The 23826-nt window shown below is 42.9% G+C and overlaps 1 protein-coding gene and 1 non-coding gene across 6 annotated transcripts in view; one reads left to right on the forward strand and one right to left on the reverse strand.

Annotated features, from left to right (window-relative positions):
* The window catches only part of MOK (MOK protein kinase), a 64989-nt gene extending 52729 nt beyond the window's left edge, over positions 1–12260 (reverse strand). For 4 of the 5 annotated variants that reach the window (XM_046646928.1, XM_046646929.1, XM_046646932.1 and 1 more), the window contains exon 1: positions 12075–12258. In XM_046646928.1, the coding sequence (XP_046502884.1) occupies positions 12075–12081 (7 nt within the window). In that variant the 5' untranslated portion in view covers positions 12082–12258. Of the gene's footprint in view, positions 1–12074 lie in introns of all 5 variants that reach the window. The other variant, XM_046646930.1, reaches the window with a different exon arrangement.
* Positions 12261–22630: 10370 nt separating this feature from the next.
* Positions 22631–22704, forward strand: TRNAI-AAU (transfer RNA isoleucine (anticodon AAU)). The gene has a single exon. It is a non-coding gene; the product is annotated as a tRNA-Ile (tRNA).
* The last annotated feature ends 1122 nt before the right edge of the window (positions 22705–23826 follow it).

Here is a 23826-nt window from a genome sequence, read left to right on the forward strand (position 1 = left end):
GGGGGGGGGGTTGGGGAGATAAAGCAGAAAAAAAAAAAAAGATTGGCAATAGTTGTTAGCCCAGGTGCCAACCTTTGAAAAAAAAAAAAGTCTTTAAGAAGAAAAAGAACTGATCTAGCAACCAGCAAGGCAGGATTTCAAAACTATTCTGCCAGTTTTACAGTTCTTCCCACTTGCCTTCTAAGAGAAGCTGGCTAGGGGCTGGCCCCGTGGCCGAATGGTTAAGTTCGCATGCTCCGCTGCAGGCGGCCCAGTGTTTCGTTGGTTCGAATCCTGGGCGCGGACATGGCACTGCTCATCAAACCACGCTGAGGCAGCGTCCCACATGCCACAACTAGAAGGACCCACAACGAAGAATATACAACTACGTACCGGGGGGCTTTGGGGAGAAAAAGGAAAAAATAAAAAATCTTTAAGAGAAGCTGGCTAAAGTAAGGCAGGGGCAGCCCCAATGGAGTCTTCAGGATAGAGGTGTCAGATCCCTTCTGACAAAAATGGAAGCCATAGCGTGTTTGACAACCACAGGTTAAACCCCGGAGCCTCTCTAAAACGGGGAACCTACCCACTCAGTCCTGGAACGAGACAAGAAAGATTCTTGCGTCTATCTCCGGAGAAGCTTCTTCAAACAAACCGACCAAAATACAGGCCCAGCAACTTACCAATAATTTGTCCAGTTTGGAACCTTTTAGACAATTTTGACAAATTTCTTTAGGAGCTTCCAAACTTGAAGCTTTGTGGGAAAATTCAACCAGCCTGATATGTTTACTGAGCAATACATCCTTCTGCCTTCTGGAAGACCTCATCCTGACCTACCTAACCTAACTCTTACTAGTCAAGGAATAGCTGCTGCTTGCTAACATAACACCAAATCTTTCCCTTCTGTTGGAGGGGCTACACTGGAACGCCCAGAAATTCCCCTAAAAGGAGACACAGTCTATTACTGTACAGAAGAGGTCACATGGCAAGTCTACAATGGCTCTCCTTAGAAAGGTCTGCTGGCAAGGCTGGCCCTTGGCTGCCATCTGGGAACCGGAATTTCAGGAGAGCTCCCATCTTCCTTAAATGATAAGAGTGGCTCATTGTGCCTAAACTGTTCGTGCGAGCAATGTGGTTTATGGTGAATCTGCTTTCCTTCTGGGAGTCTGGAATTTTTGTACGTGCTGGGCAGAGGGTGCCTATATTATCAGCTCCCAAGAAAAGCCCTGGGCACTGAGTCTCTAATGAGCTTCCCTGATAGAAAACATTTCACACGTGTTGTCACAATTTGTGGAATTGTGGAGGAATTTGGAGGAATGAAGTGAGTCATGTGTGACCCTACTGGGAGAGGACTCTTGGAAGCTTGTACCTTGTTTCCTCTAGACTTTGCCCCATGTTCCTTTTTCCTTTGCTGATTTTTCTCCGTATCCTCTCACTGTAGGAAACCATAGCCATGAGTACAACTATATCCTGAGTCCTGTGAGTCCTCCACTTGAATCATGGAACCTAGGGGTGGTCTTGGGACCCCTCCCAATGCAATTTATGCTACACTTCAGCCTAAATTAATTAAACATCCCTGGTAGTATGACTAAATCATTGTGGATGTCAATAAAGATTTATTAGCACAGCTATGCACCAGGTACTGTGCCATGAACTGTAGATACAAAGATCAATAAAACATAATCCCTCGCCTTGAGGACTTAGAGTATGTCCCCATGCCCCTAATTTTAGGTCCTTTTCTTATGAAAGAGACGGAGGGAGGGAAGGAGAGCCACATTTGCGTTTAGATAATATTAAAGGACAAATTAATGAGTACATGGTGTATCATATCAAGTACGTGGTGCTTTAGATTCTAACCTCCCAGGACCGACCTGGTAGGCCGTAAAGCAGATGTCTTTCCTCCTTGTGAATGCACCTGTGTCCTCTGTTACAGAACTGCGCACGCTACTTTACACCCTCTCCCCATAATGCCATTAAGTTCCTTAAAGGCAGGTCTACAATCTGCCCAAATTGTTCTCTTTTGTCCCCTGTACATACTCAACAAATGATTCAAAGAGGAAATACCAAGTCACATGCCTTGTAATCTAATATTCCTATAGCCCCCTGGACACATACTGCAGGGGGATCTTCGCTGACAACTGAATCACAAAATTATTACTATTGACTAACTGGCAACCAACCCTTTTTTATTCATCTCCATCTTTAAATGTTGGGTTTTTCCAACATATGAAGAGAGATCTCCTGCTCCTTAAGTTACCTCCTTTCCCAGGTCAGACCATCCATATAAATGCAACAGTGAATTAAAAGGACAAGAAGGATAAAGTGGCCAGAAGGAGGCTTCTTAATTACCTTCTAAAAGTTTCATATCCCTCCAAGCAAACTATCTTTCAGAATATGTTTTTCCTAATTACATGCCAAGAAACTATGCACAAGGTGAATTCAGCCTTAACTATGACCAGGTCCCAGTAAACCTACAAAACAAACAAAACCAAGCTAGGTGATCATAGCCAACATTGTTGGACACCTACCCTATGTCAGGCACCATTTTTTTAAATAAACTTTTAATTTTAGAATAGTTTTAGATTTACAGAAAACCTGTGAAGATAGTATGGAGAATTCCCATATACCCCACACCCAGTCTCCCTTATTATTAACATCTTAAATAGTATTGTATATTTGTCACAATTAATGAACCAATACTGGTACATTATTATTAACTAAAGTCCACACTTTGTTCAGATTTCCTTAGTTTTTACTTAATATCCTTTTTCTAGGACACCATATAACATCATGCCGTCATATCTCCTTAGGCTCCTCTTGGCTGTGACAGTTTCTCAGACTTTCCTTGTCTGGGTAACATTGACAGTTTTGAGGAGTACTGGTCAGGTATTTTGCAAGATGTCCTTCTACTAGAATTTGTCTGCTGTTTTCCTCATGATTAGACTCAGGTTATGGGTTTTGAGGAAGAAGACCACAGTGCCCTTTCATCACATCATCTCAAGGACACATACTACTAACATGACTTGTCACTGTTGACATGGACCTTGATCACCAGGCTGAGGTAGTGTTTGCCAGGTTTCTCCAGTACAAAAGTGACTCTTTCCTCCCCCGCTGTCCATACTGCACACTTTGGAAGAAGTCGCTACGCATAGCCCACACTTAAACAGAGGGGAATAACGTTCCCATCCTTGAGGGCAGAATTTGGAATTCTTCTACGAGGGAAGTTTGCCTATTCTCTCCATTTATTTATTCAATCATTCATATTAGTATGGATTCATGGATATTTATTTTATTTTGGGGGATAATTCAATACTACTTTATTTTGTGGCTCAAATTATTCCAGCTTTGACCATTGGGAACTCTTTCAGTTGGCTCCTTTTGACATGTCCCCATCAATGAGTGTTTTGTTTGTTTTTTGAGTACTTTCTTTCTGGCACTACAAAATCTTGTGTATTTCCTGTCTGAATCCTAAGATGAGCCATTTCTCCAAGGAGCTCTGGTTCCTTTTATTGGCGAATGGAACTTATTAAACACTGAGATCTGAGCACTAGGCGTCAGGCATCATTTTTCACTTAATCATCTCAACAAACCCATGCAATTGGTATCCCATTAGCCCTATCTTACAAATGAGGAACTAAGGCACAGAGAGATTAAGTAGCCTGCCCAAGGTCACATCAGTAAGTGGTAGGGCAGGGCTTTAAACCCAGAGAGTCTAACTCCAGAAGTCATTTCCTGACCACACTGCCCCTGCTGTCTGCTATGAGCAGAACGCCACCAAGGGAACACAGATGAAGTCACATAAACACACTTATAAGAGCTCTGACCTTGGCAACAGATCCTTTTCAAAATAACTGGCTCAGCTGACAAGGTCCATGAGAAAAGCAGAATTTGGAACTGCACTGCCAATGATATAGAGACACATTCTTTGGTATGAGGAACAGTGAAAGCATGAACTCTGGTTGTGAGCAGCACAATCCTCAAGAGTAACCACCAGAGTCCTGCTTGGTCTCTCCTTATATGGTAACTTTCAAACCTTCTGATACAGTCAGTCCATCAGGCAATCTGGTCACTCAACACTCCTTGACCATGGCTAGGCTGAGCTGCAACCTGGTGCCTTTTGCAACATTAGACAGTCGTTTAACAAAAAAAAGTGGGAACAACTGACTCTTAAAACTCAAGTGAAAGCACATCCACTAGAAGGCAAAGTTAAAAAGATTGAAAATATCAAGTGTTGAAAATATCAAGATGTGAAGTAAATGGACCCCTCATACATGGATAATGGGAATGACAAACGGTATAGCCACTTTAGAAAACAGCTGGCAAGTTTCTTATAAAGTTAAATAGACACTTATCATACAATCCGGCAATTCCACTCCTAGGACTCTACCCTAGAGAAGTGAAAACATAATGCCCACACAAAGACTTGTACGTGAATGTTCACAGCAGCATTATTCCCAACAGTCAAAAAATGGAAACAACCCGCATGTTCACTAACTGGTGAATGGATACACAAATTGTGGTATATTCATACAATGGAATACCGCTTAGCAATAGAAAGGACCAAACTAGTGACACGTGCCACTACATGCATGAACCTCAAAAACATCACGCTAAACGAAAGAAGCCAGATTCAAAACCACATACATTTATATATACATTACCACATTTCATTTATATGAAATTCTAGAAAAGGCAACATTTTAGCAACAGAAAGCATATCAACGATCCCTGCGGCCAGGAATGGGGAAGGGGGATCGACTGCGAAGGGGCACAAGGGAACTTCTGGGGAGTGACAGAAGGGCTCTACATCTAGTCTGTGGAAGTGGAGACACTGCCTTCTATATCTGCCAAAACTCACCAAACTGTACACTTAAAACAGGTGAATGCCATTGAGTGCAAGTTATACCTCAGTAAACTGTTAAAATTGGGAGATTTCACATTAAAAAATTCAAGTTAGAGCCTTACTCCACAATACTCTTAGATATGAGTAAATACTGGTAAAAGGCTGACTGTAAAAGTCCAACGAAAAGAAAATGCATTCATATATTTACCAACCCAAGAGACGAGGACGGCCTTTTAACGCAGAAGCTCAATGAACTCACAAAGAAGGAAGATCCAGAGGGGAGCCTAGCCACACGTTTTAATGTGTTACATAAAAACTTCACCAAAGAAATGTAAAGGTAAACTACAATCTGAGAAAATATTTGCTACACATATTAGAACAGCTAAAATATTTAATTATAAAGACAACTTACACATAAATACTAGTATCTTTCAAAGAAGAAATGGACAAAAGGACACAAGACAATTCACTCAAGGGATAAAAATGACCAATAAGCAAACTACTAATACTCAAAGGAATACAAAGTTAAAAGAGTTGCTTTTTTTAAAATAAGAAATTGTTCCATCTATCAAATTGGCAAAGGTTTGCAACAAGTGTATTCAACACAGGAACAAGGTGAGGCAGTGGCCATGTGCCACAGCATAACCAATGGGGAAACCAGCGTGGTGGTGTGCGGCAGGACCACCGAAAACATCCACTATCCTCCCCAGCAATAACGCACTTCTTGGAAAGGCAGGGATGGTAGACTCTCACTTTCTGCTTAATTATTTCTGTAGAGTATGAGTATTCTACAATAAACATCAATTACTTGTTTAAGTAGGAAAAAAGATATTAGAAAGAAAAGAGTCCATATCCTTTGGTTCAGCAATTACATTTCCAGGTTTCTATCCCAAAGATACCAATAGATACAAACAACATTTATAGACAAAGATGTTCATCACAGTACCAGAACAGCAAGAATGCAAAAAACTTAAGTATCCAATATCAAGAAAATAATCTAATAATTATGGAATAGCCACAAGCTGAAATATTATGTACCCATTAAAAATGATGCTTTCAAATAATAAATATTTAATGATATAGGAAAGTGTTCAGTCATAATTTAATGCTAAGTGAAAAAAGTATGGTAACAATCATACAAATACATATACATGCATAAAAAAAGACTGGATGTAAATATGTAAAATTTTTAAAAGTATCCATGTCTGGTGGGATTAACAGTGATTTTAATTTTCTTCATTATACTGTTCCATGTTTTTCAATGTTCACAATGAATATATATTACTTTAAATGTGTGTGGGTATGGGTATTCTCAAGAACTTCATGAAATCGGTGAACCTTTTGGCTAAGTGCCAACAGAAACATCAGCTTAAAATGAACCATCTCAACACTACAGTATCGGCCTAAAGGGAGACAGCCATAAAGCTCATGGGAAGGAAGAAGGCCAGGTACTGAAAGTCAGGCTGTTGACTAAAGAGTTCAGATTTAAGAAGGAAGGAAGGGGAAATGTTATACAACGAATTCCAATTTGTGTTTTATCACAGATAAATTAAGCTGACTTGCTTTGAAAAAAAAACAAAAAACAGTCAACTGTGCACTTTAAGTGGTTTAAGTACAAACTCCAAGTGTATGTCAACATTTCAGGCTGGCTCCAGACCATCGTGACCAGCAAGCAATAAATGGAACCTGACGCCCTGGAGATGTTTGTGGTGGATAAGGGGTCACTTGTTTCCCCCAAGGCTCTTTCAACAGACAGAAGGGCTGGGTATAAAACAAGGATGAAAGGCAGAGGAGAGAAAAAGAAAAACACTCCTATGAAAAAACACCTAGGAAAAGCATCTTCCTATTCTCTCCAACAGCATCTGGCATATTTTTACAGGCCTTTAAGGATAGATGAGAAATATTAAAATGCACACAAAGCTATGAAGGCTACAGAGCTGTGCTAGCAAAAAATAAATAAATAAAAATCCTGCCCCACATCATTGGGAATAGAAATAATAAACAGTCACAAAAAACAAAACCCACCCAGAATCAAGGACAAAGAGGAGTTAAAACAATGCAGCTGTATGAAAAAGGTGGATAAAGGAAGATAAATGAAACTGTTCATATTAAGATTCTATTGACTTTTACTAAACCAAGGCTTGTTTGTTTAAGTGGAATTTAAGCTTTATTTAACTTGTGGAAGTGGAAGTCAAATTCACTTTTTGTGAAAAGGGAAACTTTCATGCCCAAATCCAAACATTTGTATTCAAGCATTGCTTCTAAAGATCTTAATCAAGGCAGGTAATACGGGGCTGAGCCAGCGGAGGGATGAAAAGAATTGGGAGAGGTTAATTACCCAGTACAAGGCTCAAGGACTAGAGTTGGAAAGAAGAGGATTCAGCTTCTAATTTCCACTCTGTTCAAGAGATTAAGAAATTCAAATCAAATTACTAAAACAAGGTCAGGAACCTTCAATGAAGAGGGCTGGACCTGATTAATTATTTAGTGTAATGACGAAAACTGTGGCCTGAATTACCAAAACATAATGAAAACACAAAAGTACACAAATTTATAAACTCAAAAAATTTTTAATTGCACCCTTTAACCCAGTAACTCCACTGCTAGGAATGTATGCCACTCATAAACATGAAGAATTACTCAAAAATCTATGTTCAAACATCTTCAGTGAAGCATCACCCTAGCATGTTACATACAGTACAACATATTTAATATAACCCCATTTAGTTCTGAGTATCTATTTAAGGGACAAATACATATTCATGCATATATATATACACACACACACACACGTACACACACAGAAAATATGCTCAGAAAATTTATGGAAGCACATTTAAGAAAATGTTAACCAGGATGGACTCTGCCAAGCAGGCGAAGAGTCCTGAGGCTAACTTAAAACCTTCACTGTTTGAATTTATCACAAAGCCAGTATTACTTAATTTTATTTTATTTAAAGAGACAAAGTTGCTAGTTGATGCACCTATTTATAAAAACAGAAGGTGATATGCACACTAGGAAGGAGAGAAGGAACAAGATTATTTGAGATAACTTGCAACTTTGATTCTATAGAAACACTCACATTTATGAGGGACAGAAAGCTTAAACTCCAGCACAATTACAACAGATAAGTTAAAAAACCACTCCCTGTGATATAACAGCAAACAGTGACTGCCTTCAGAATACGTATTTTTTTTCCTTTTTTCATAGGTATGTTTTGAATAATCCACTAAAAAGTTCAGACACGAAAAAATTGGTACTTCCACTAGATTAGATAAGGGTAAAATTTTTCAAAGTAAGGATCTAACTGATGTTTGTCATTCTTTCCTCTTTCACATCCCTGCCTTCCATTCACTGGGATAGCAAATAACAACTCATTCACAATTTACCATGTACCAGACTATGCTCGAGCTTGACATAGATTATCTCATCTAATCTTTGAAACAATCCTATAAAACAGGTATTATATGTCTGTTTAAAGATGAGTGTGGAAGATTTTATTTTGTAAAGATGGTAGCCTCTAGATATCCGATTCCAATGCCCATCTTACTACGTGTCTTTGCCATTCCTCTATCAACGAGTAGGATCTATCTTCTCTCTCCTCAAATGTGAGGGATGTGGAAGTGATATCATGACACTTCTGAGGCTCGATCAGGGAAGGTAACACTGCTTCCGCCTCCTGCTCTTTGGATGTTCACCCTCAGAACCCAACTGCCACGTTGTGAGGAAGCCCAAGCCACGTGGAAACCGTGCGTAGTGTTCTGGCTGGTAGCCCAAGTTACGATCCCTGTGGACAGCCAGCATCAATTGCCAGATCTGTGAGTGAGGAAACTTCTGAGATGATTCCAGCTCCAGCCACCACCTGACTGCAACTGCACAAGAGACTCCAAGTGAGACCCACCTTGTTGAGTCCAGGCAATCCACAGAATATGAATAATATGAATAATGATTGCTGTTATTTTAAGCCAGTAAGTTGGAGTGATTTGTTACACAGCAATAGAGAACCAGATGAAAACCAGCATAAGAAGAGAAAGGGGGCTGGCCCCGTGGCCGAGTGGTTAAGTTCGCGTGCTCCGCTCCAGGTGGCCCAGTGCTTCGTCGGTTCGAATCCTGGGCACGGACATGGCACTGCTCATCAAGCCATGCTGAGGCAGCGTCCCACATGCCAACTAGAAGGACCCACAACGAAGAATATACAACTATGTACTGGGGGGCTTTGGGGAGAAAAAGGAAACAAATAAAATCTTTAAAAAAAAAAAAAAAAGAAGAAGAAGAGAAAGGTCAGTAACCTGCCACAGGCTGCCATGTCTGCACAGCTCCAAAGCTCATGCTCTTAACAACTACATTGTGTTACTCCTTGCTCCCCACTACTGCAAATGATGCAAAACGAAAAGGAGAAGGTCAGGAATCATCCACAGAATGATCGATACATCCCTAAACACTTGGGCACTGCCTAGAAAACAAATTAGAAAATACACCTAGAAAACCCTAAAATAAAGACCAACATGATAATCTAGCATTCCAGCCCCATTCTTTGACACCAAGCCGTGAGTTCAATTTCACCATTACTCACTTCTCCTGTTCATTCCACTTTCACAACTCTGTCTTTGTGACTGCCTCTTCGGGAATATTCTCTCCATGTTAAATATTTGTTAAGTATTTAATTAATGATCAGGACTTAGACCTGGGGAACAATAGGTTACACCAGTTCTCAGACTGGATTTTAAGGCGTAGGAAGGATGAAGATGTACAACTAACCCAAGTAATTGAAAACGAAGAAAACAGCCAAGTAAAAGCACATATCAAGGGGGCTGGCCCCATGGCCTAGTGGTTAAGTTTGGCACACTCTGCTTCAGTGGCCCTGGTTCACATCCCAGAGGCGGACCTACACCACTCATCAGCCATGCTGTGGCAGTAACCCACATCCAAAATAGAGGGAGATTAGCACAGATGTTACCTCAGGGCAAATCTTCCTCAGCACAAAAAAAAGAACAACATATCAAATAATACCTACTATATTAAAAAATGTTTAAAAGATATAAATAATAAAATGTGAGTGTTTATAAATGTTTACAGATATAATGCTAACATTAGTGTTTAAAAAGGGGGATAGATACACATTTATATATGCATATAGAAAAATGTATAGGGGCCAGCTGTGTGGCCGAGTGGTTAAGTTCGTGTGCTCCGCTTCAGCAGCCCAGGGTTTCACCAGTTCGGATCCTGGGCATGTACATGGCACTGCTCATCAGGCCATGTTGAGGTGGCATCCCACATGCCACAACTAGAAGGACCCACAACTAAAAAAAATACACAACTATGTACTGGGTGGATTTGGGGAGAAAAAGTAGGGGAAAAAAAAGATAAGATTGGCTACAGTTGTTAGCTCAGGTGCCAATCTTTAAAAAAAAATGTATAGATACATGCTTCTATATACATACATATACAGAGAAACATAGGAAACTGGTAAGAGCAGTTGCCTCTAGAGGAGGGGCTTGAAGGGTCTAAGAGGCAAAGGTGAATAAATGGAACGTCAAACTATCAAACCTAACTTCACCAAAACTGAGACATGCTGACACCCGGCACTCTAGACAGAAGGCACTGACCGGGACACAACATCACCTCTGACGTACTCCTAACAAAAAATACTTAAGTTAAAGCTCATCTTGAGGAAATAATCAGACAAATCCAAATTGAGAGACATTCTGCAAAACAGGTGGTCTGGATTCTTGAAAAATGTTGACACAAAAGGCAGAACACTGTGCCAGATTAAAGGAGACCAAAGAGATATGACAACAAAATGCAACTTGTGATTTTTGACTAGATTCTGGAAAAAATAAAATACTTCTAAGGACATTATTGGGATAACTGGGAAAGTGTGAAATACAGACTGCATGTTGGATGAAAGTATTGTATCAACATGCTATTTGTACTGTGATTATTTAGGAGAATGTCCTTGTTCTTAGTAGATATTGCTGAATTATTAGTGGTGAAATGTCATGATGTCTACAACTACCTCTCAAAAGATTCAAGGAAAATAAATAAATACATAATTTAGAGAGAGAGAAAATGCCAGAGCGCAAGCGAGCAAGCACACAAACAAAAGGCATAATGATACATCGAGGTGAAGGGTTTATAAACATTCAATGAACTCTTCTTGCAACTTTTCTGTAGATGCAAAAATTTTCACAATAAATAGCTGGGAAGGAAAAAAAGCATATAGTAAAAACTATGTGTATATAAGTCCACATTCTAAGTAAAAGTGTAAAGCCTTTTGTAGACCCTGTATTCTAACTACAGCTTTGGGTGCGTTAATTTAAAAGATAGACATGTAAATAATATCCAACAAAAGAAAATAAGAATGCCTTGTAATGAGTGAATGAGATGAATCAGTTATTTTAAATATCTTTGGTACACAATTTATGCCACTTACAATTACCAAGTGGCAATTAGGATACAATGCAAATTTAAAATTATAACTACACCTAACATAATTTAATCTTTTCACAGCAAAGGAGGTAGGTATTTTTCTGCACCTCTGGCTCACAACCACTAATGACAATTACATCTGTAACAGTAATGCAAAAAAAAAAAAGCCCATTCTAGTTGGTTGCACTTGGATTGTCCACAATCCACAGATCCAAGCACAGGTAAATGTTTTCCCCGTTACATTTTCTGGGGTGACTACCTCATTTCCCATTTCTGAGCAATACTCTCATTCACTACAAGGTTGTTTCAAAATTCCTACACAAATAGTTCCGATAAATACCGTTTGATCCAAAAATAAAATAAAATAAAATACACAGCCCAGCTTTCCTCTCAATTTTTCACTAAACCGATGTCACTAAAAGGCAGGAAGCTCCACTGTAATCGCTCACATTACTGCCGAACGTTCAAGAAAAGAATCTCAGGTTCATTCCAATGCAAAAAGAAAATCTCACTCAGCTCCCAAAACTCTAACCCAACCTGGCACTAAAATGTGCCTCAGCGGGACTCGGGTCGCCGCTTTGAGACCCCGCTGCCCCCACAGCAGCCCTGAGCCCCTCGAGCTGCCCGGGGGGCGCCGGCTTCCGACAGCCCAGGAAGGTTCGGGGTCTCCACACGGGGCCCCTCCCCAGGCCCGCCTAGTGGCCGCAGAAGGGCGACGAGGCCCAGCCTTCAAGGCCCTCCTGGCCCCTCCGCCACCCCCCGACCCTCAGCCCCTCCGGCCCGCGCCACTCGCCCTCGCGTCCCCGCCCCTCCCCACCCCACTCACTCTTCATCCTGGATGCGGAAGCCGGCGACAACCCCTTGCGGACAGTGGACGGAGAAGAAAGGGGCAGGAAGGGTGACCCCCTGGCTTCCACTCCTCTGAGGCAGGGGCCCGAACGAGGACCTCCGCGGTGGTCCCACGACGGAGAGCGTTAGGATCCGGCCGCCATGTTGTATCCCTGTCACCTTAGCAACCGTCAGGTCCTCAACGCCCCGAGGCCGCCATCTGCGCGTGCGCAAAACGCCCCGCCTGCGTCCGCCAGCCTTACGTGTACGGTTGCGCAGTGTGTCCCGCCTCCTCAGTCTGGTTGCTAAGCGATCTCCCTCGCCGCTTTAAGTAAGCAATTCCCCGCCTTCGAGCGTAGACGACCTTCGCCCGGATCGCTATTCCAAGTCGTCCTGCGAATTTAGTGATTTAGGGTCTAAAGCCCAGACGACAGCCTCGAGCTGTAACTAGGCTGAGGATGCACTAAGTAATTGTCAATTGATACCTGTTCTTTGCAGTCTCATCCTGCAATTGAGCGTCTACTACCTACTTTAGTACATATCTATTTGTAAGTTTTTCTTTTTAATTCAACAAACATTTATTGAGCGCCAGGCACTTTTGCAGGCATTGAGGAGCTGGAGGAGAACAGTGCGGACAGAGTCCCTGACTTCTCGAAACTTACATTCTACCGTAACGTTGAAGGAATGAATATCTGAATGAAGTATGTGCACATGTGACAGCTGAGAAAGAAGCAGCCTAGCCCTCAAGGAACGGTCAACGCAATAAAAATAACATACCAACGCATAGCATTTTATGACGCTCATTGTCATTTATTTGCTTATTTCATGCCCACAACGACTCCATAAGGTCAGGCATCCCTGTTTTTTCCTATTGGTTTTTGAAAATAAAGAAGGAAAATGTGTCTATTTAAAAAAAATCAAGGGCCCAGCCCGTGGCCTAGGGGTTAAGTTTGGTGCACTTGGTTTGGTTTGCTTCCCAGGTGCGTGGCCTTACACCACTATCAGTGGTGTGGGGCTGTGACCCACATACAAAACAGAGGAAGACTGGCACAGGTGTTACTTCACGATGAATCTTCCTCACTAAAAAGAAAAACAAAATCAAAGCATAGAACGTTATAAAGCAAAGTTTTTAATGATCCCTTCAAAGCATTTCCATCCTTCTCACTCCTCACCCTCCCCAGAGTTAACCACTGGCAAAAATTTGGTGGCATCTTTTCTGAATTTCTGTGTTTGAATTTGGACAGATTTTCCCCATAATTGAAAATCAGATATTTTCCTATAATTTGCTCTTTTTCATTTAATAAATCATGATCATCTTTTAATATTAGCACATATAAAGCTACCCTATGCTTTTTAACTGCTGCATAATATTCCATGGTATGGATATACTCTCATTTTTTTAACCATTTCCCTATTAATGTTTCCTATTTTTGCAATTACAAACAATACTTGAGAAAATATCTTTGTGTATATCTTTGAACACATATGAGACTGTTTCTGTAGGAATTCAGGAGTTAAAAGACATCTACAATTTAAATATGGACTGGCATTAAATCACTCTCCAGGGGCCGGCCTGGTGGCACAGCAGTTAAGTGCACACGTTCCGCTTCAGCAGCCTGGGTTCACTGGTTTGGATCCCGGGTATAGACATGGTACCACTTGGCAGGCCATGCTGTGGTAGAGGAAAATGGGCATGGATGTTAGCTCAGGGCCAGTCTTCCTCAGCAAAAAGAGGAGGATTGGCAGCAGTTAGCTCAGGGCTAATCTTCCTCAAAAAAAAAAAAATCACTCATGGCCTAATGGTTAAGTTCACGTGTTCCACTTTGGTGGCTCAGGGTTTCCCTGGTTCGGATCCTGGGTGCAGACATGGCACCACTCATCAGGCCACAGTGAGGTGGGATCCCACATGCCACAACTAGAAAGACACACAACTAAAATATACAACTGTGTACTGGCAGGATTTGGGGAGAAAAAGCAGGAAAAAAAATTTTGGCAATGGTTGTTAGATGCCAATCTTTAAAAAAACTAAAATAAAATAAATCACTCTCCGAAAACGCTGTACCAATACATTCAGGGATCTATACATGAATTCTCTTCTCCTCACACTTGCACAGACACAGAATATTATCTCCTAAGATTAAGAAGCCACTCAGGAAAAGAGTGAAACATAACATGAAATTTTTTATTTCGTTATGTTTCTCAGCCCCCTCCCTTGTGCTCCCTCCAGGACGGGATTCATCACTCCTCCTTTTGCAGGAAGCTTCCTCCTCTCTAAGCCCAGCACAGAGCTCTCCCCTACAAATGAGCCCTTAACATTTCCAAAGCTGGCATGACCATCTTTCACCCAGACCTACCATCCACAGATCCCATCCCAGCCAAAGGCGAAACCATCCACCCAGGTGCATTCCAGCCCCGGCACTTCCTTCCTCCTCGCCACACCCCCCTCCCCCACCCTGCCCCTCGGAACATCCCTCACTTTCCTGCGCACCCCTCCTCCTTTCTCTGCCCACCTCACCTCTCGCTGGTCCCAGCCTTCTCCTTCTAGCCCCACAGAGACCAAGCCTCCCCAAGTGCCTGTCGTTTACAGGAGAAATCCAGATTTCTGACCCCATATACAATCTCCCTCCACCTGAGTCCGTCAGCACCTAACCCTTCACCCACCCCATCTTTCTGCCTTCTCCTCCTCTCATACGTTTGTGCCCAAACTGGTTTTCGTTTAGAAGGGTATTTTTTCCTTCTCAAATAATGTTATATATATATATATCATTAGCATGATTCGAAAATAATAAAAGCAGAATTCAGCGAAAATCCTCCCACCACCCCTCTGCCCCCAGTTCCTCTCCCCAGAGGGTAGGCAACATGTGTTATATATATATTTTTTTCTTTTTCTTACACAAATGGTAGCATAGTATGACTCTGTTCTGCATTTTTCAGTTTTTACTTAACACTTCACCTTGCAGATTTTCCCCTACTGGTACACAAAGAACCTCTTTATTTGATTTGATGGCTGTTCTGTTTCATGGTTGTACCATCCCTTATTTAACCAGTCCCCTACTGATTGACATCTAGGTTGTTTCTAATAGTCTGATCTTTCAAACATTGCTACAGTGACCAATCCTGTAAATACCTCATTTCCTGCATGTTCACATGTACCCAGAGGAGAAATTCCTATAGTAGAGCTGCTGAGTCAAAGAATATCTACTTCGATATTTTTTTACTTCTTTTTAAAAAATTGAGTCAAAATTCACATAACATATAATTAACCATTTTAAAGTGTGATGTTTAGTACATTCACAATGTTGTGGAACCATCACCTCTGTCTAGTTCCAAAATATTTTCATCGCCCCAAAAGGAAACCCCATACCCATTAAGCAGTCTCAAAAACATGGTGCTGAGTGAAAGAAGCCAGACACTAAAGGCCACATGTTTTATGATTATATTTATAGGAAATGTCCAGAATAGGCAAATCCATTGAGACAGAAAGATTAGTTGCCAGGGGCTGGAGGAATGGGGGTGATTGCTAACAGGTACGGGGCTTCTTTTGGGGGTGTTGACATTATTTTTGAATTAGACAGTGGTGATGGGTGCCGAACTTTATAAGTCTACTAAAAACCACTGAAGTGTATGTATTAAATTGTTAGAATGGTAGGTATGTGAATTTTATCTCAAAATAAATTGGATAAAAACAAAATTTGATTATTGCTGGTATTATTATTGTTGATGGTGCTGTCTTTCTTGGCTCTGAAAAGCCACATTTAATCTCTCCAGACCACTGGGATTTGATCTCTCCCTTCTTATCTCCTTGTGGTCTTTCCTGTTATTTGGGGACCTGTCTCCATGTCACACTTATCTTTCTCTCACTGTCTCTTTCACGTCCCTTTCTTCTAATCAGGTAGGTTCTAAGCTCTGTGGGCTGCCCACCTGTCTCTTATCTCCCTGCAGGCAGAGCGTGTTACCAGATAGTCATTGAGTACCTGTTAAAAAGGTGAACAGCTGAATGCATTTAGCACGTGAGCCCCGGCCTCGTTATTTCTGATCACCATGGGCTGATGGATTTTCTGCTCACCTTCTCAGTGGACAAATGGTTCTTGGTAGTGAAATCGTAGAGACCAGGTAGATCCTGATCCTGTGGAGGAGTTAGAGCAAGGTGCCCCCTGGAGGTAGACACAGCCTTGCTGTGCTTACCCAGGTGAGCAGGGGCTACTGGACTTCAGCCAGCACCTGCCTTCTGACCTGGCACCCTGGTGTGCAACCAGCACATTGTATGGGAAGCCCTGGGACAGCGGGAGGGGAAGGGCCTCCAGAATGGAAGATGAAAGGATGCTAACAGGGCACCTTAGAAGGAAGACAAGAAGGGAATTTGTGAGAGATTTTGCTTAGAGCAGTGGTCCTCGAACATTATCACGCACAGAAGTCACCCACCCTCATGTGATTCTGGCTTGTTAAACCCAGATGGCAGGGCCCCTCCCTCAAAGTTTCTGAATCTGTAATTCTGGGGTGGAGGTTGAGATTTTGCATCTGTAACAGGATCCCAGGTGATGATGCTGCTGCACCAGTGACCATGTTTTGAGAGCCGCTGGCCTAGATAATTCCTTATTCTTTCTTTAATTCTAAATAGACTAGGAAATGCTACTTCAAACAGAAAAAGCAATTGCTGGGGAAGTTCTCTCCTTACAGTCAACACTCTCAAACACCACACAGAGGGGTCAGCCTTGTTGAGTTTTAGTTGTGTGGCCTGCTCACCTGCTTCCCTGGACCACTCATGCCCTAAAGGACAAGAAGAAGAATTGACAGATGAGAAACAATAGGCTGTGAACTCCTCCAGGGAGGGGCCTCACCCCCCACTCAGTGCCAGTAGCCAGGTGTATATTACATGCCCAAGGGATGATTGTGACACAGACCCAGCTTAGAGCATCTTAGAGCTCCACTTTTAAAACTCTGCATGAATACTACCTAATTATAGCTACTTGAGCTTTTTGACTCATTCCAAAACCGTTCCTCAGACAGTTCATCCCATACCCTAGTATTAGCTTTTCCCTATTTTCTGATGTCAAGAGATTCAGCCATGAGGCTATGTTTAGCAGACAATCAGTTTCCTTCTGCTGAGCATCTTTTTTTTTTTTTAAAGATTGGCCCTGAGCTAACATCTTTTGCCAATCTTCCTCTTTTTTTTTCTTCCCTCCAAAGCCCCCCAGTACATAGTTGTATATTCTAGTTATAGGTCCTTCTAGCTCTGCTATGTGGGACACCACCCCAGCATGGCTTGATGATCTGTGCTAGGTCCACGCCCAGGATCATGAACCAGTGAAACCCTGGCCTGCCAAAGAGGAGCACACGAACTTAAACCCTCAGCCATGGGGCTGGGCCTCTGCTGAGCATCTTAATTAGTGTTCAAACCACAAAATAGGCAGAAGTTAGAAAAGTTAAGGATGACAGAAATTTCAAACATGCTAACATTGGTAAGGTGGGTAAAATGCAAATCTATCTAAAGATATTAGAAATTAGATTCATTTTAGAAAATAATAGACATATCTCAGAGGAAACTAAGCTTGAACAGGGATATGAAATAAGGAGGAGCAAGAAGATTAGCCATTCAAATTAACATGAAGAATGGTAGTTAACCAAGCATCATAAATGAGATCACGGTCTAGCCTGGATGCAATAACAGGTAAACTTTAGGCTAGAGAGAAGTCTATGCCCATCTCTCAGGAAAAGGCACTCGGAATTATAGATGCTTTAAGAAGTGTAAAAAAGTTTTCCTAAAAGGAGAATAGAAAAGATTAAAATTCAGCTCTTAAAGTGGTGAGGGAGAAAGAATGACACCGGTGACCCCAGCCCAGTCACAGGACCACTGTTTACTGTTTTCTCATTTCTGTAAAATGGGATAAAAGTACCTAAAGTGTCACAGTGAAGATTAAATGAGATGTCCATGATGCACTATACAAATACCGGTAGATTTTCGCCCACGGTCTAACACACAGGCCTGTCACAGAGCAGATGCCCCGTAAATGCTGTTGACTAATCAAGAAGCATCTTCAGCTATCACCTGCTGTCATTCCTTTCTGACAAGGGGCGAGCCTGATTTTCAACAATCACTGAGCATCCAGGACAAACTTTAACCCTTGATAGGGAGGAATTAAACAGGCAGACTGACAAGTTTTAGAAGTTATGTGGCCTGTTGTTGGGGACCCAGAGAGGCAACAGGCTTTGTCACTCCCTGGTGGCCACCCTGGGCTGGGACCAGAGTCTGCAGCTTCCAGCTCCCTGTCCTTCAACTGCTCTCTCTTACTAAAGAGATCTTTGTAAAAGCTTTGCAATTAATATACATGCTTTAAGGAAGGACATTCTTTTAAACTTCCTGGAATTTACTGATTTGTTATAGCAAATTAGAAACATCTGAAATATCCTTCTGTTTGTCTATTTTTCTTTTGTCTAACAGCTTTGACATTGTACTTATTGTACAGTGAAGCATTTCATTTCTGGGTTTTTTTCCCTCGCTTCCTTTCGTTTTTTTTCCAGCATCAACTGGCAAGAATTCAGCTTTAGTACTGAAAGTGTTTTGCTCTCTTCTTGTCTGTATGCACCAGGGCCCTGAGTCAAAATAAAAAGTGTAAAAAGAAGATTGGAAGGAGGTTGAAAGAAATTGTCCAGGAGATAGACAGAAGACGGAGGCCTGGACCATAGAAGAGAGAAGAAAATTAGAGAACCCAGTAGGCCTGACCTCTGAAGAATGGTGTTCCAGAAAACGAAAAGAGAATATGGAGGAGATTATCCTGTTCTAGGAACTTGGGATCCATGAATGTGAGGCAGAGATCAGAGCGATGCTTTCACAAGCGAAGGAACACCAAGATTGCCAGCGAACCAACAGAAGCTGGGAAAGAGGCATGGAACAGATTCTCCTTCAGAACTCTCAGAAGGAACCACCCCTGAGGACACCTTGATCTTGGACTTCTGGGGTCCAAAACTGAGAGAATAAATTTTTAAGTCACCCAGTTTGTGGTACTTTATTGTGGCAGCCCTAGAAAACTAATACAGTATGTCTTTTTATTTTCATACCAAACGTTCCAATTAATAAACAGAATGACAAATTTTGTAGGTTGAGTTTAAAGCTAATGGGACTGTTTAAAATCCAAGGTAGCTGCTTGCATAAAACCCCCCCTCAGACATTTAAAAACCCGAATAATAATACTCTGCACCATTTAATTCTGATCATGTATGTTTGCATTTTCTTAACTCAAAGAATGAAAATTAGGACTTATTTGTCTCGGGAGCACTGTAAAACGGAGTGAGAATTGGCGGGAGAAGTTCAGAGGCATTAGGAGAATAATGCTCTGCAAACCCCAGTGCTTCATCAGCGCTGGTCTCCGAAGAGCCTGCACAGCCAGGTGAGGAGCTGATTACGTGGGTCTCGGATGCCCCCTGCCGTCTATGTTCGTCACTGCGTCTCCCCCGGCGCTGGTCCCCGCCTCCCGGTAGCCTTGCTCTGGCGCGCCCACTTAAGAAACGCGGCTGGAACGCCTGGAGTGTGTCAGGGCTAGATTCCTAAGGGATGATCGGTCAACTTAGCTTCCTTCACAAACCTTGATTGACCACCAACTATATGTTGGTCACTGTTCTACGTGCTGGTGATGCAAAATAGAGATTACTACCCCCCTGGAGTTCACGTTCTACTGATGGGAGACAGACAACCGATATAAGCAAGTGGGGAGGAAATAAGGCCTGGAAAGGCAGGGATTCTGGGTTGCGATTGTAAATGGGAGGGTCAAGGAAGCCGCAGTGAATAAGTGACAATTAAGCAATTTAAGACAGAGAGGAGATGAGGGAGGGTGCCTTGGCAGTGTCTAGGTGAATGGGGCCAGGAAGAGGGAACAGAAATACAGAAGCCTCAAGGCAGGAGCATGGCCTGGTGAGCAAGGACCAGGAAGGAGGGTGGTGGGGCTGTGGCAGGCAGAGTGCGGGAGAGGAGCAGCATAGTCTTTCAAACGGCTGTTACTTTGGTTGTAGGGTTGCCAGATACAGTACAGGACGCCCAGTTAAGGCTGAATTTCAGACAAACAACAAATACTGGTTTGGTATAAGTGTGTCTCAGATATTGCATGGGACATACTTGTCCTAAATTATTTGCTAAATCTGGCAACCCTATCAGGGCTGGGCCAGAAGGGGAGAGTTTGAACAGAGAAATGATTTTATTTTAAAATGTAAGATGATTTTGGAATTAGGTCATTCATCCATCTGACTCCTATTTACTAAACATGTACTATTCAGTGTGCTAGGCTCTGGGCATTCAGCAGGAAGCGAAATAGACAGGATGCCCAGAGGGCTCTGCCTCCTTTGGCCTACACTTATCTGCCCTTGTCCTTCAGGACAGTCAAGTGTCCCCGTCTCCGAGAACCTGCCCAACCCTCCAGCACCAGCATGGTTTAGATACACTTAGCACAACACCTGACCCCCTCACTTGCTCTAACACTTGTCTTTGGGAAACTGTGAGCCCCATGAAGACAAGATTAGATCTGTTTGACCTCACAGCTGATTCCCTGATTAATGATATGTTTGACTGATTGGCAGTTTGCCTAAACCTGGTTCTCCAGCCTTCCTGGTGGTGGGGTGAGCTACCTAACATCCTTTCAATTAAATCTGTTTTGGTAAGGTTAGCCAGACCTGGCTTCTGTTGCTTGCAATAGTGTTACTGAACCAGGTTCGGTTTTTGCCTACCGCCCTGAAAGTCAAACACCAAGACGATGAGATTTGCAGCAGAGAGAGAGTTTAATCACAAGGCAGCCATGTGAGGAAGTGAGAGCATGAGCCTCGAATTCGCTTTCCCGAAAATAGGGACTCAGGGATATTTATGGAGTAGGGAGGCAAGGTGGTCTGAAATGTGGAGAGAGGTGATTGGAGGTGAGGAGGGGTGAGGAACTGATGATCTGCACAAGCGTCGTCAGACCATGCCTCTTCAGAGGACCCGTGTTTACGAAATGGTGGCGTTAGCATGATCTGAGGGTGGAGTTGTTAGCTTCGTGACCTCAAAAGGTTGCCTATCGGACATCTACACAGGCCCAGTTGATGGGTTGGTGGTCTCAACCGGTCTGAAGTGGGCAAGGAGTTCTAATTCCTGAAAAACAGCTCACACACCCATTACCATGGTGACCCAGGCTCCAGGAAGACGTTATCTATAGGAGCCTAGTGGGAGTCAGAGGGCACATTGCCTAAGCAGCACAGTTAACAATGGGTGGGTTAAACACCTAAAAGCTATAGTCAGTAATCGAAAAAAGGGAAAAACTTTAGTACCTACATACTTAATCATCAATGGCTGTTTGCTGGTTTCAACAGAGAACTCTCATGTTACATCGGCTGTGGGGACAGTTTTTTGGACTAGTCAGACCAAGAGAGTGGACAGTGTGAAAAGCTGGTGCTCCCTTCTCCTACTCCTGGAGCACCTGCCACAGCAGTGCAGGTGGTCAGGGCCACTCAGAGACCAAGAGGCCCCTGGGACATACAGGAGAATGAACGTGTTTGAGTTTTGTCTTGCCAGCATACTTTTCCTCCTTTTTTTACATACAGACCTTGGAGTGGGTCTTGGAGCGGGTACTGTCAATTGTCCACCAACAGTTATTTCATGATTCATTCGTGTGTTAGTTAACAATAGAGGGTGGGAGCTGGGCCTGGCTCCGTGGCCAAGTTGTTAAGTTCCCGCGCTCCGCTCCAGGCGGCCCAGTGTTTCGTTGGTTTGAATCCTGGGCGCGGACATGGCACTGCTCATCAAGCCACGCTGAGGTGACGTCCCACATGCCACAACTAGAAGGACCTACAATGAAGAGTATACAACTATGTACTGGGGGGCTTTGGGGAGAAAAAGGAAAAAAGTAAAATCTTTAGAAAAAAGAAAAACAATAGAGGGCAAAATGAAGACTTTTCCCAGACATTTAAAAGGGGGGGGGGGGGGGGGAGAAAACGGGCTTATCCACTCAATGAAACACCGAAGAACCATTTAAAATGGCATTTGCAATTACTTAGGGATATGCTTATGATAGAATATTAAGTACAAAAAGCGAGATAAAAAATTATATTCTTTTTAACCAGGTTACATTGAATCTCAAATATATATTTTTAAATACACCTGTACATTAAAAAAAAAATTGACAATTATGTCAAGACTCCAGCGGCCGTTTTATGGGGCGGTGGAGAATTCAGTGGTTCGGTATTTTCTAAACTTTATTTAGCCCTATCAAAAGCTCTTGATACACGAAGTTTCCACGCTGCAAGGATTCTTGGGGATAAATAAAAATAGTATTGAGTTGCAATATTTGAAAAGCTTTCTCCCAAGCTGAGTTTCCAATGTGCAATTTGCATTTTCCCTGTGAAAGCCTCCCATTCGCTGTGAGAAACCACCTCCCTTCTTGAAAGCCTCAGGGTCTCATTTTTTTTCAATCGGCCGATGGGGATGACGACAGCCGCAGTTGGAGCTGGGTGGGAACCAAAACTACGGACTCAGCCTGGAGCGGCCCAGCACAGGGGTAGAAACCTCGTAAGGACAGCCGCGGCGTGGTTCCACGCAGTGGCCGGTTAGCTCAGTTGGTTAGAGCGTGGTGCTAATAACGCCAAGGTCGCGGGTTCGATCCCCGTACGGGCCACGGCGGGTTGCTTTTCTTCCTTCCGTGGTTCCTGATTCTTTTCACAACTATTTTGAAAAATTAGCCTTTCGAGGTCCGTCAAACGCGAGCAGAGAAGAGACAGTCGCAGAATCTTTCGGTACTCGGCCCCGAAGCTGTCGAAGGCTCCAGTGGGGAGAGCGGGCAGGATCCTGCGCGCGTGCGAGCCGTGACTCCTTATCCCAAATTCCCGGGCGCTGCACGCCCTTAACGTCTCGTAAGGTCTTTTTTCCGGATCCTCTCAGAAGCCGCCTCCAGCTGCTTCCTAATGCAGAGCTTCTGAGGGCCCTCGGCGGAAAGCCCAGTTTTCACGGCGTTCTTTGAGGTGAAAATGCGGGCTTGGAATTTCACTCATTCCGCCAGTACTTATGGAGAGCCTCCTGCATGCCCGGGCGCCGTCCAGGCAGGGAGCAAAACAGTAAATGAGAGATACAAATTCCAGCCCTCATGAAGACAATGACCAGCCAATGACTGCCTTGTTTTTCAGTGAGGTGGTCTGGTTGTGGAAACTTCTAGAACGCTTCTATTGCTACTTCTTTTTGCTTTTCAGAAGGATCTTAAGCTTCATATTTTTTCCTCTTGGCTCTGCAGTTTGCAGCCAGAGAGCAACTGGATGCATTTTTCACTCACAGTTCAAGTCTCCAGGTGTACTCAGGTGTGTTCAGTTTAACAAAAGCCAGCTTTCTAGGGTCAATGACATTTTATATCAGGGTCCAGCAAGGGCTTCAGCCATGTTTGAAAAATCTCCAGCGAGAACTTCTACTAAATCATTCATTCTTTTCTCAAATATGTGTTAAGCTCTGACTTAAATAAGTTACGTTTGGAGTCCACAGACCACAGGGGTAAAGCCCTTGGCAAGTGTCAGCATGTAATAAAAGTACTTACTAAATGCTGGCCATGGGACCGTTGTTACTATGAACAGTCAGCTGGAAGGAGAACCTGGGGCTGCTGACACCTGGAATAGACACCGGTACACGTGTTGCAAAATAACCAATAACCATTCTGCAGACAAGAGGGAGAAGGTGAGTTTACTTGAGCCAGAGTGAGGATTATAACCTGGGAGGGCAGTTTCCCCAAAGAAAGCAATTGATCCACGGAAGCATG

This window comes from Equus quagga, chromosome 20, assembly GCF_021613505.1.
Source record: "Equus quagga isolate Etosha38 chromosome 20, UCLA_HA_Equagga_1.0, whole genome shotgun sequence".
Classification (NCBI taxonomy): Eukaryota; Metazoa; Chordata; class Mammalia; order Perissodactyla; family Equidae; genus Equus; species Equus quagga.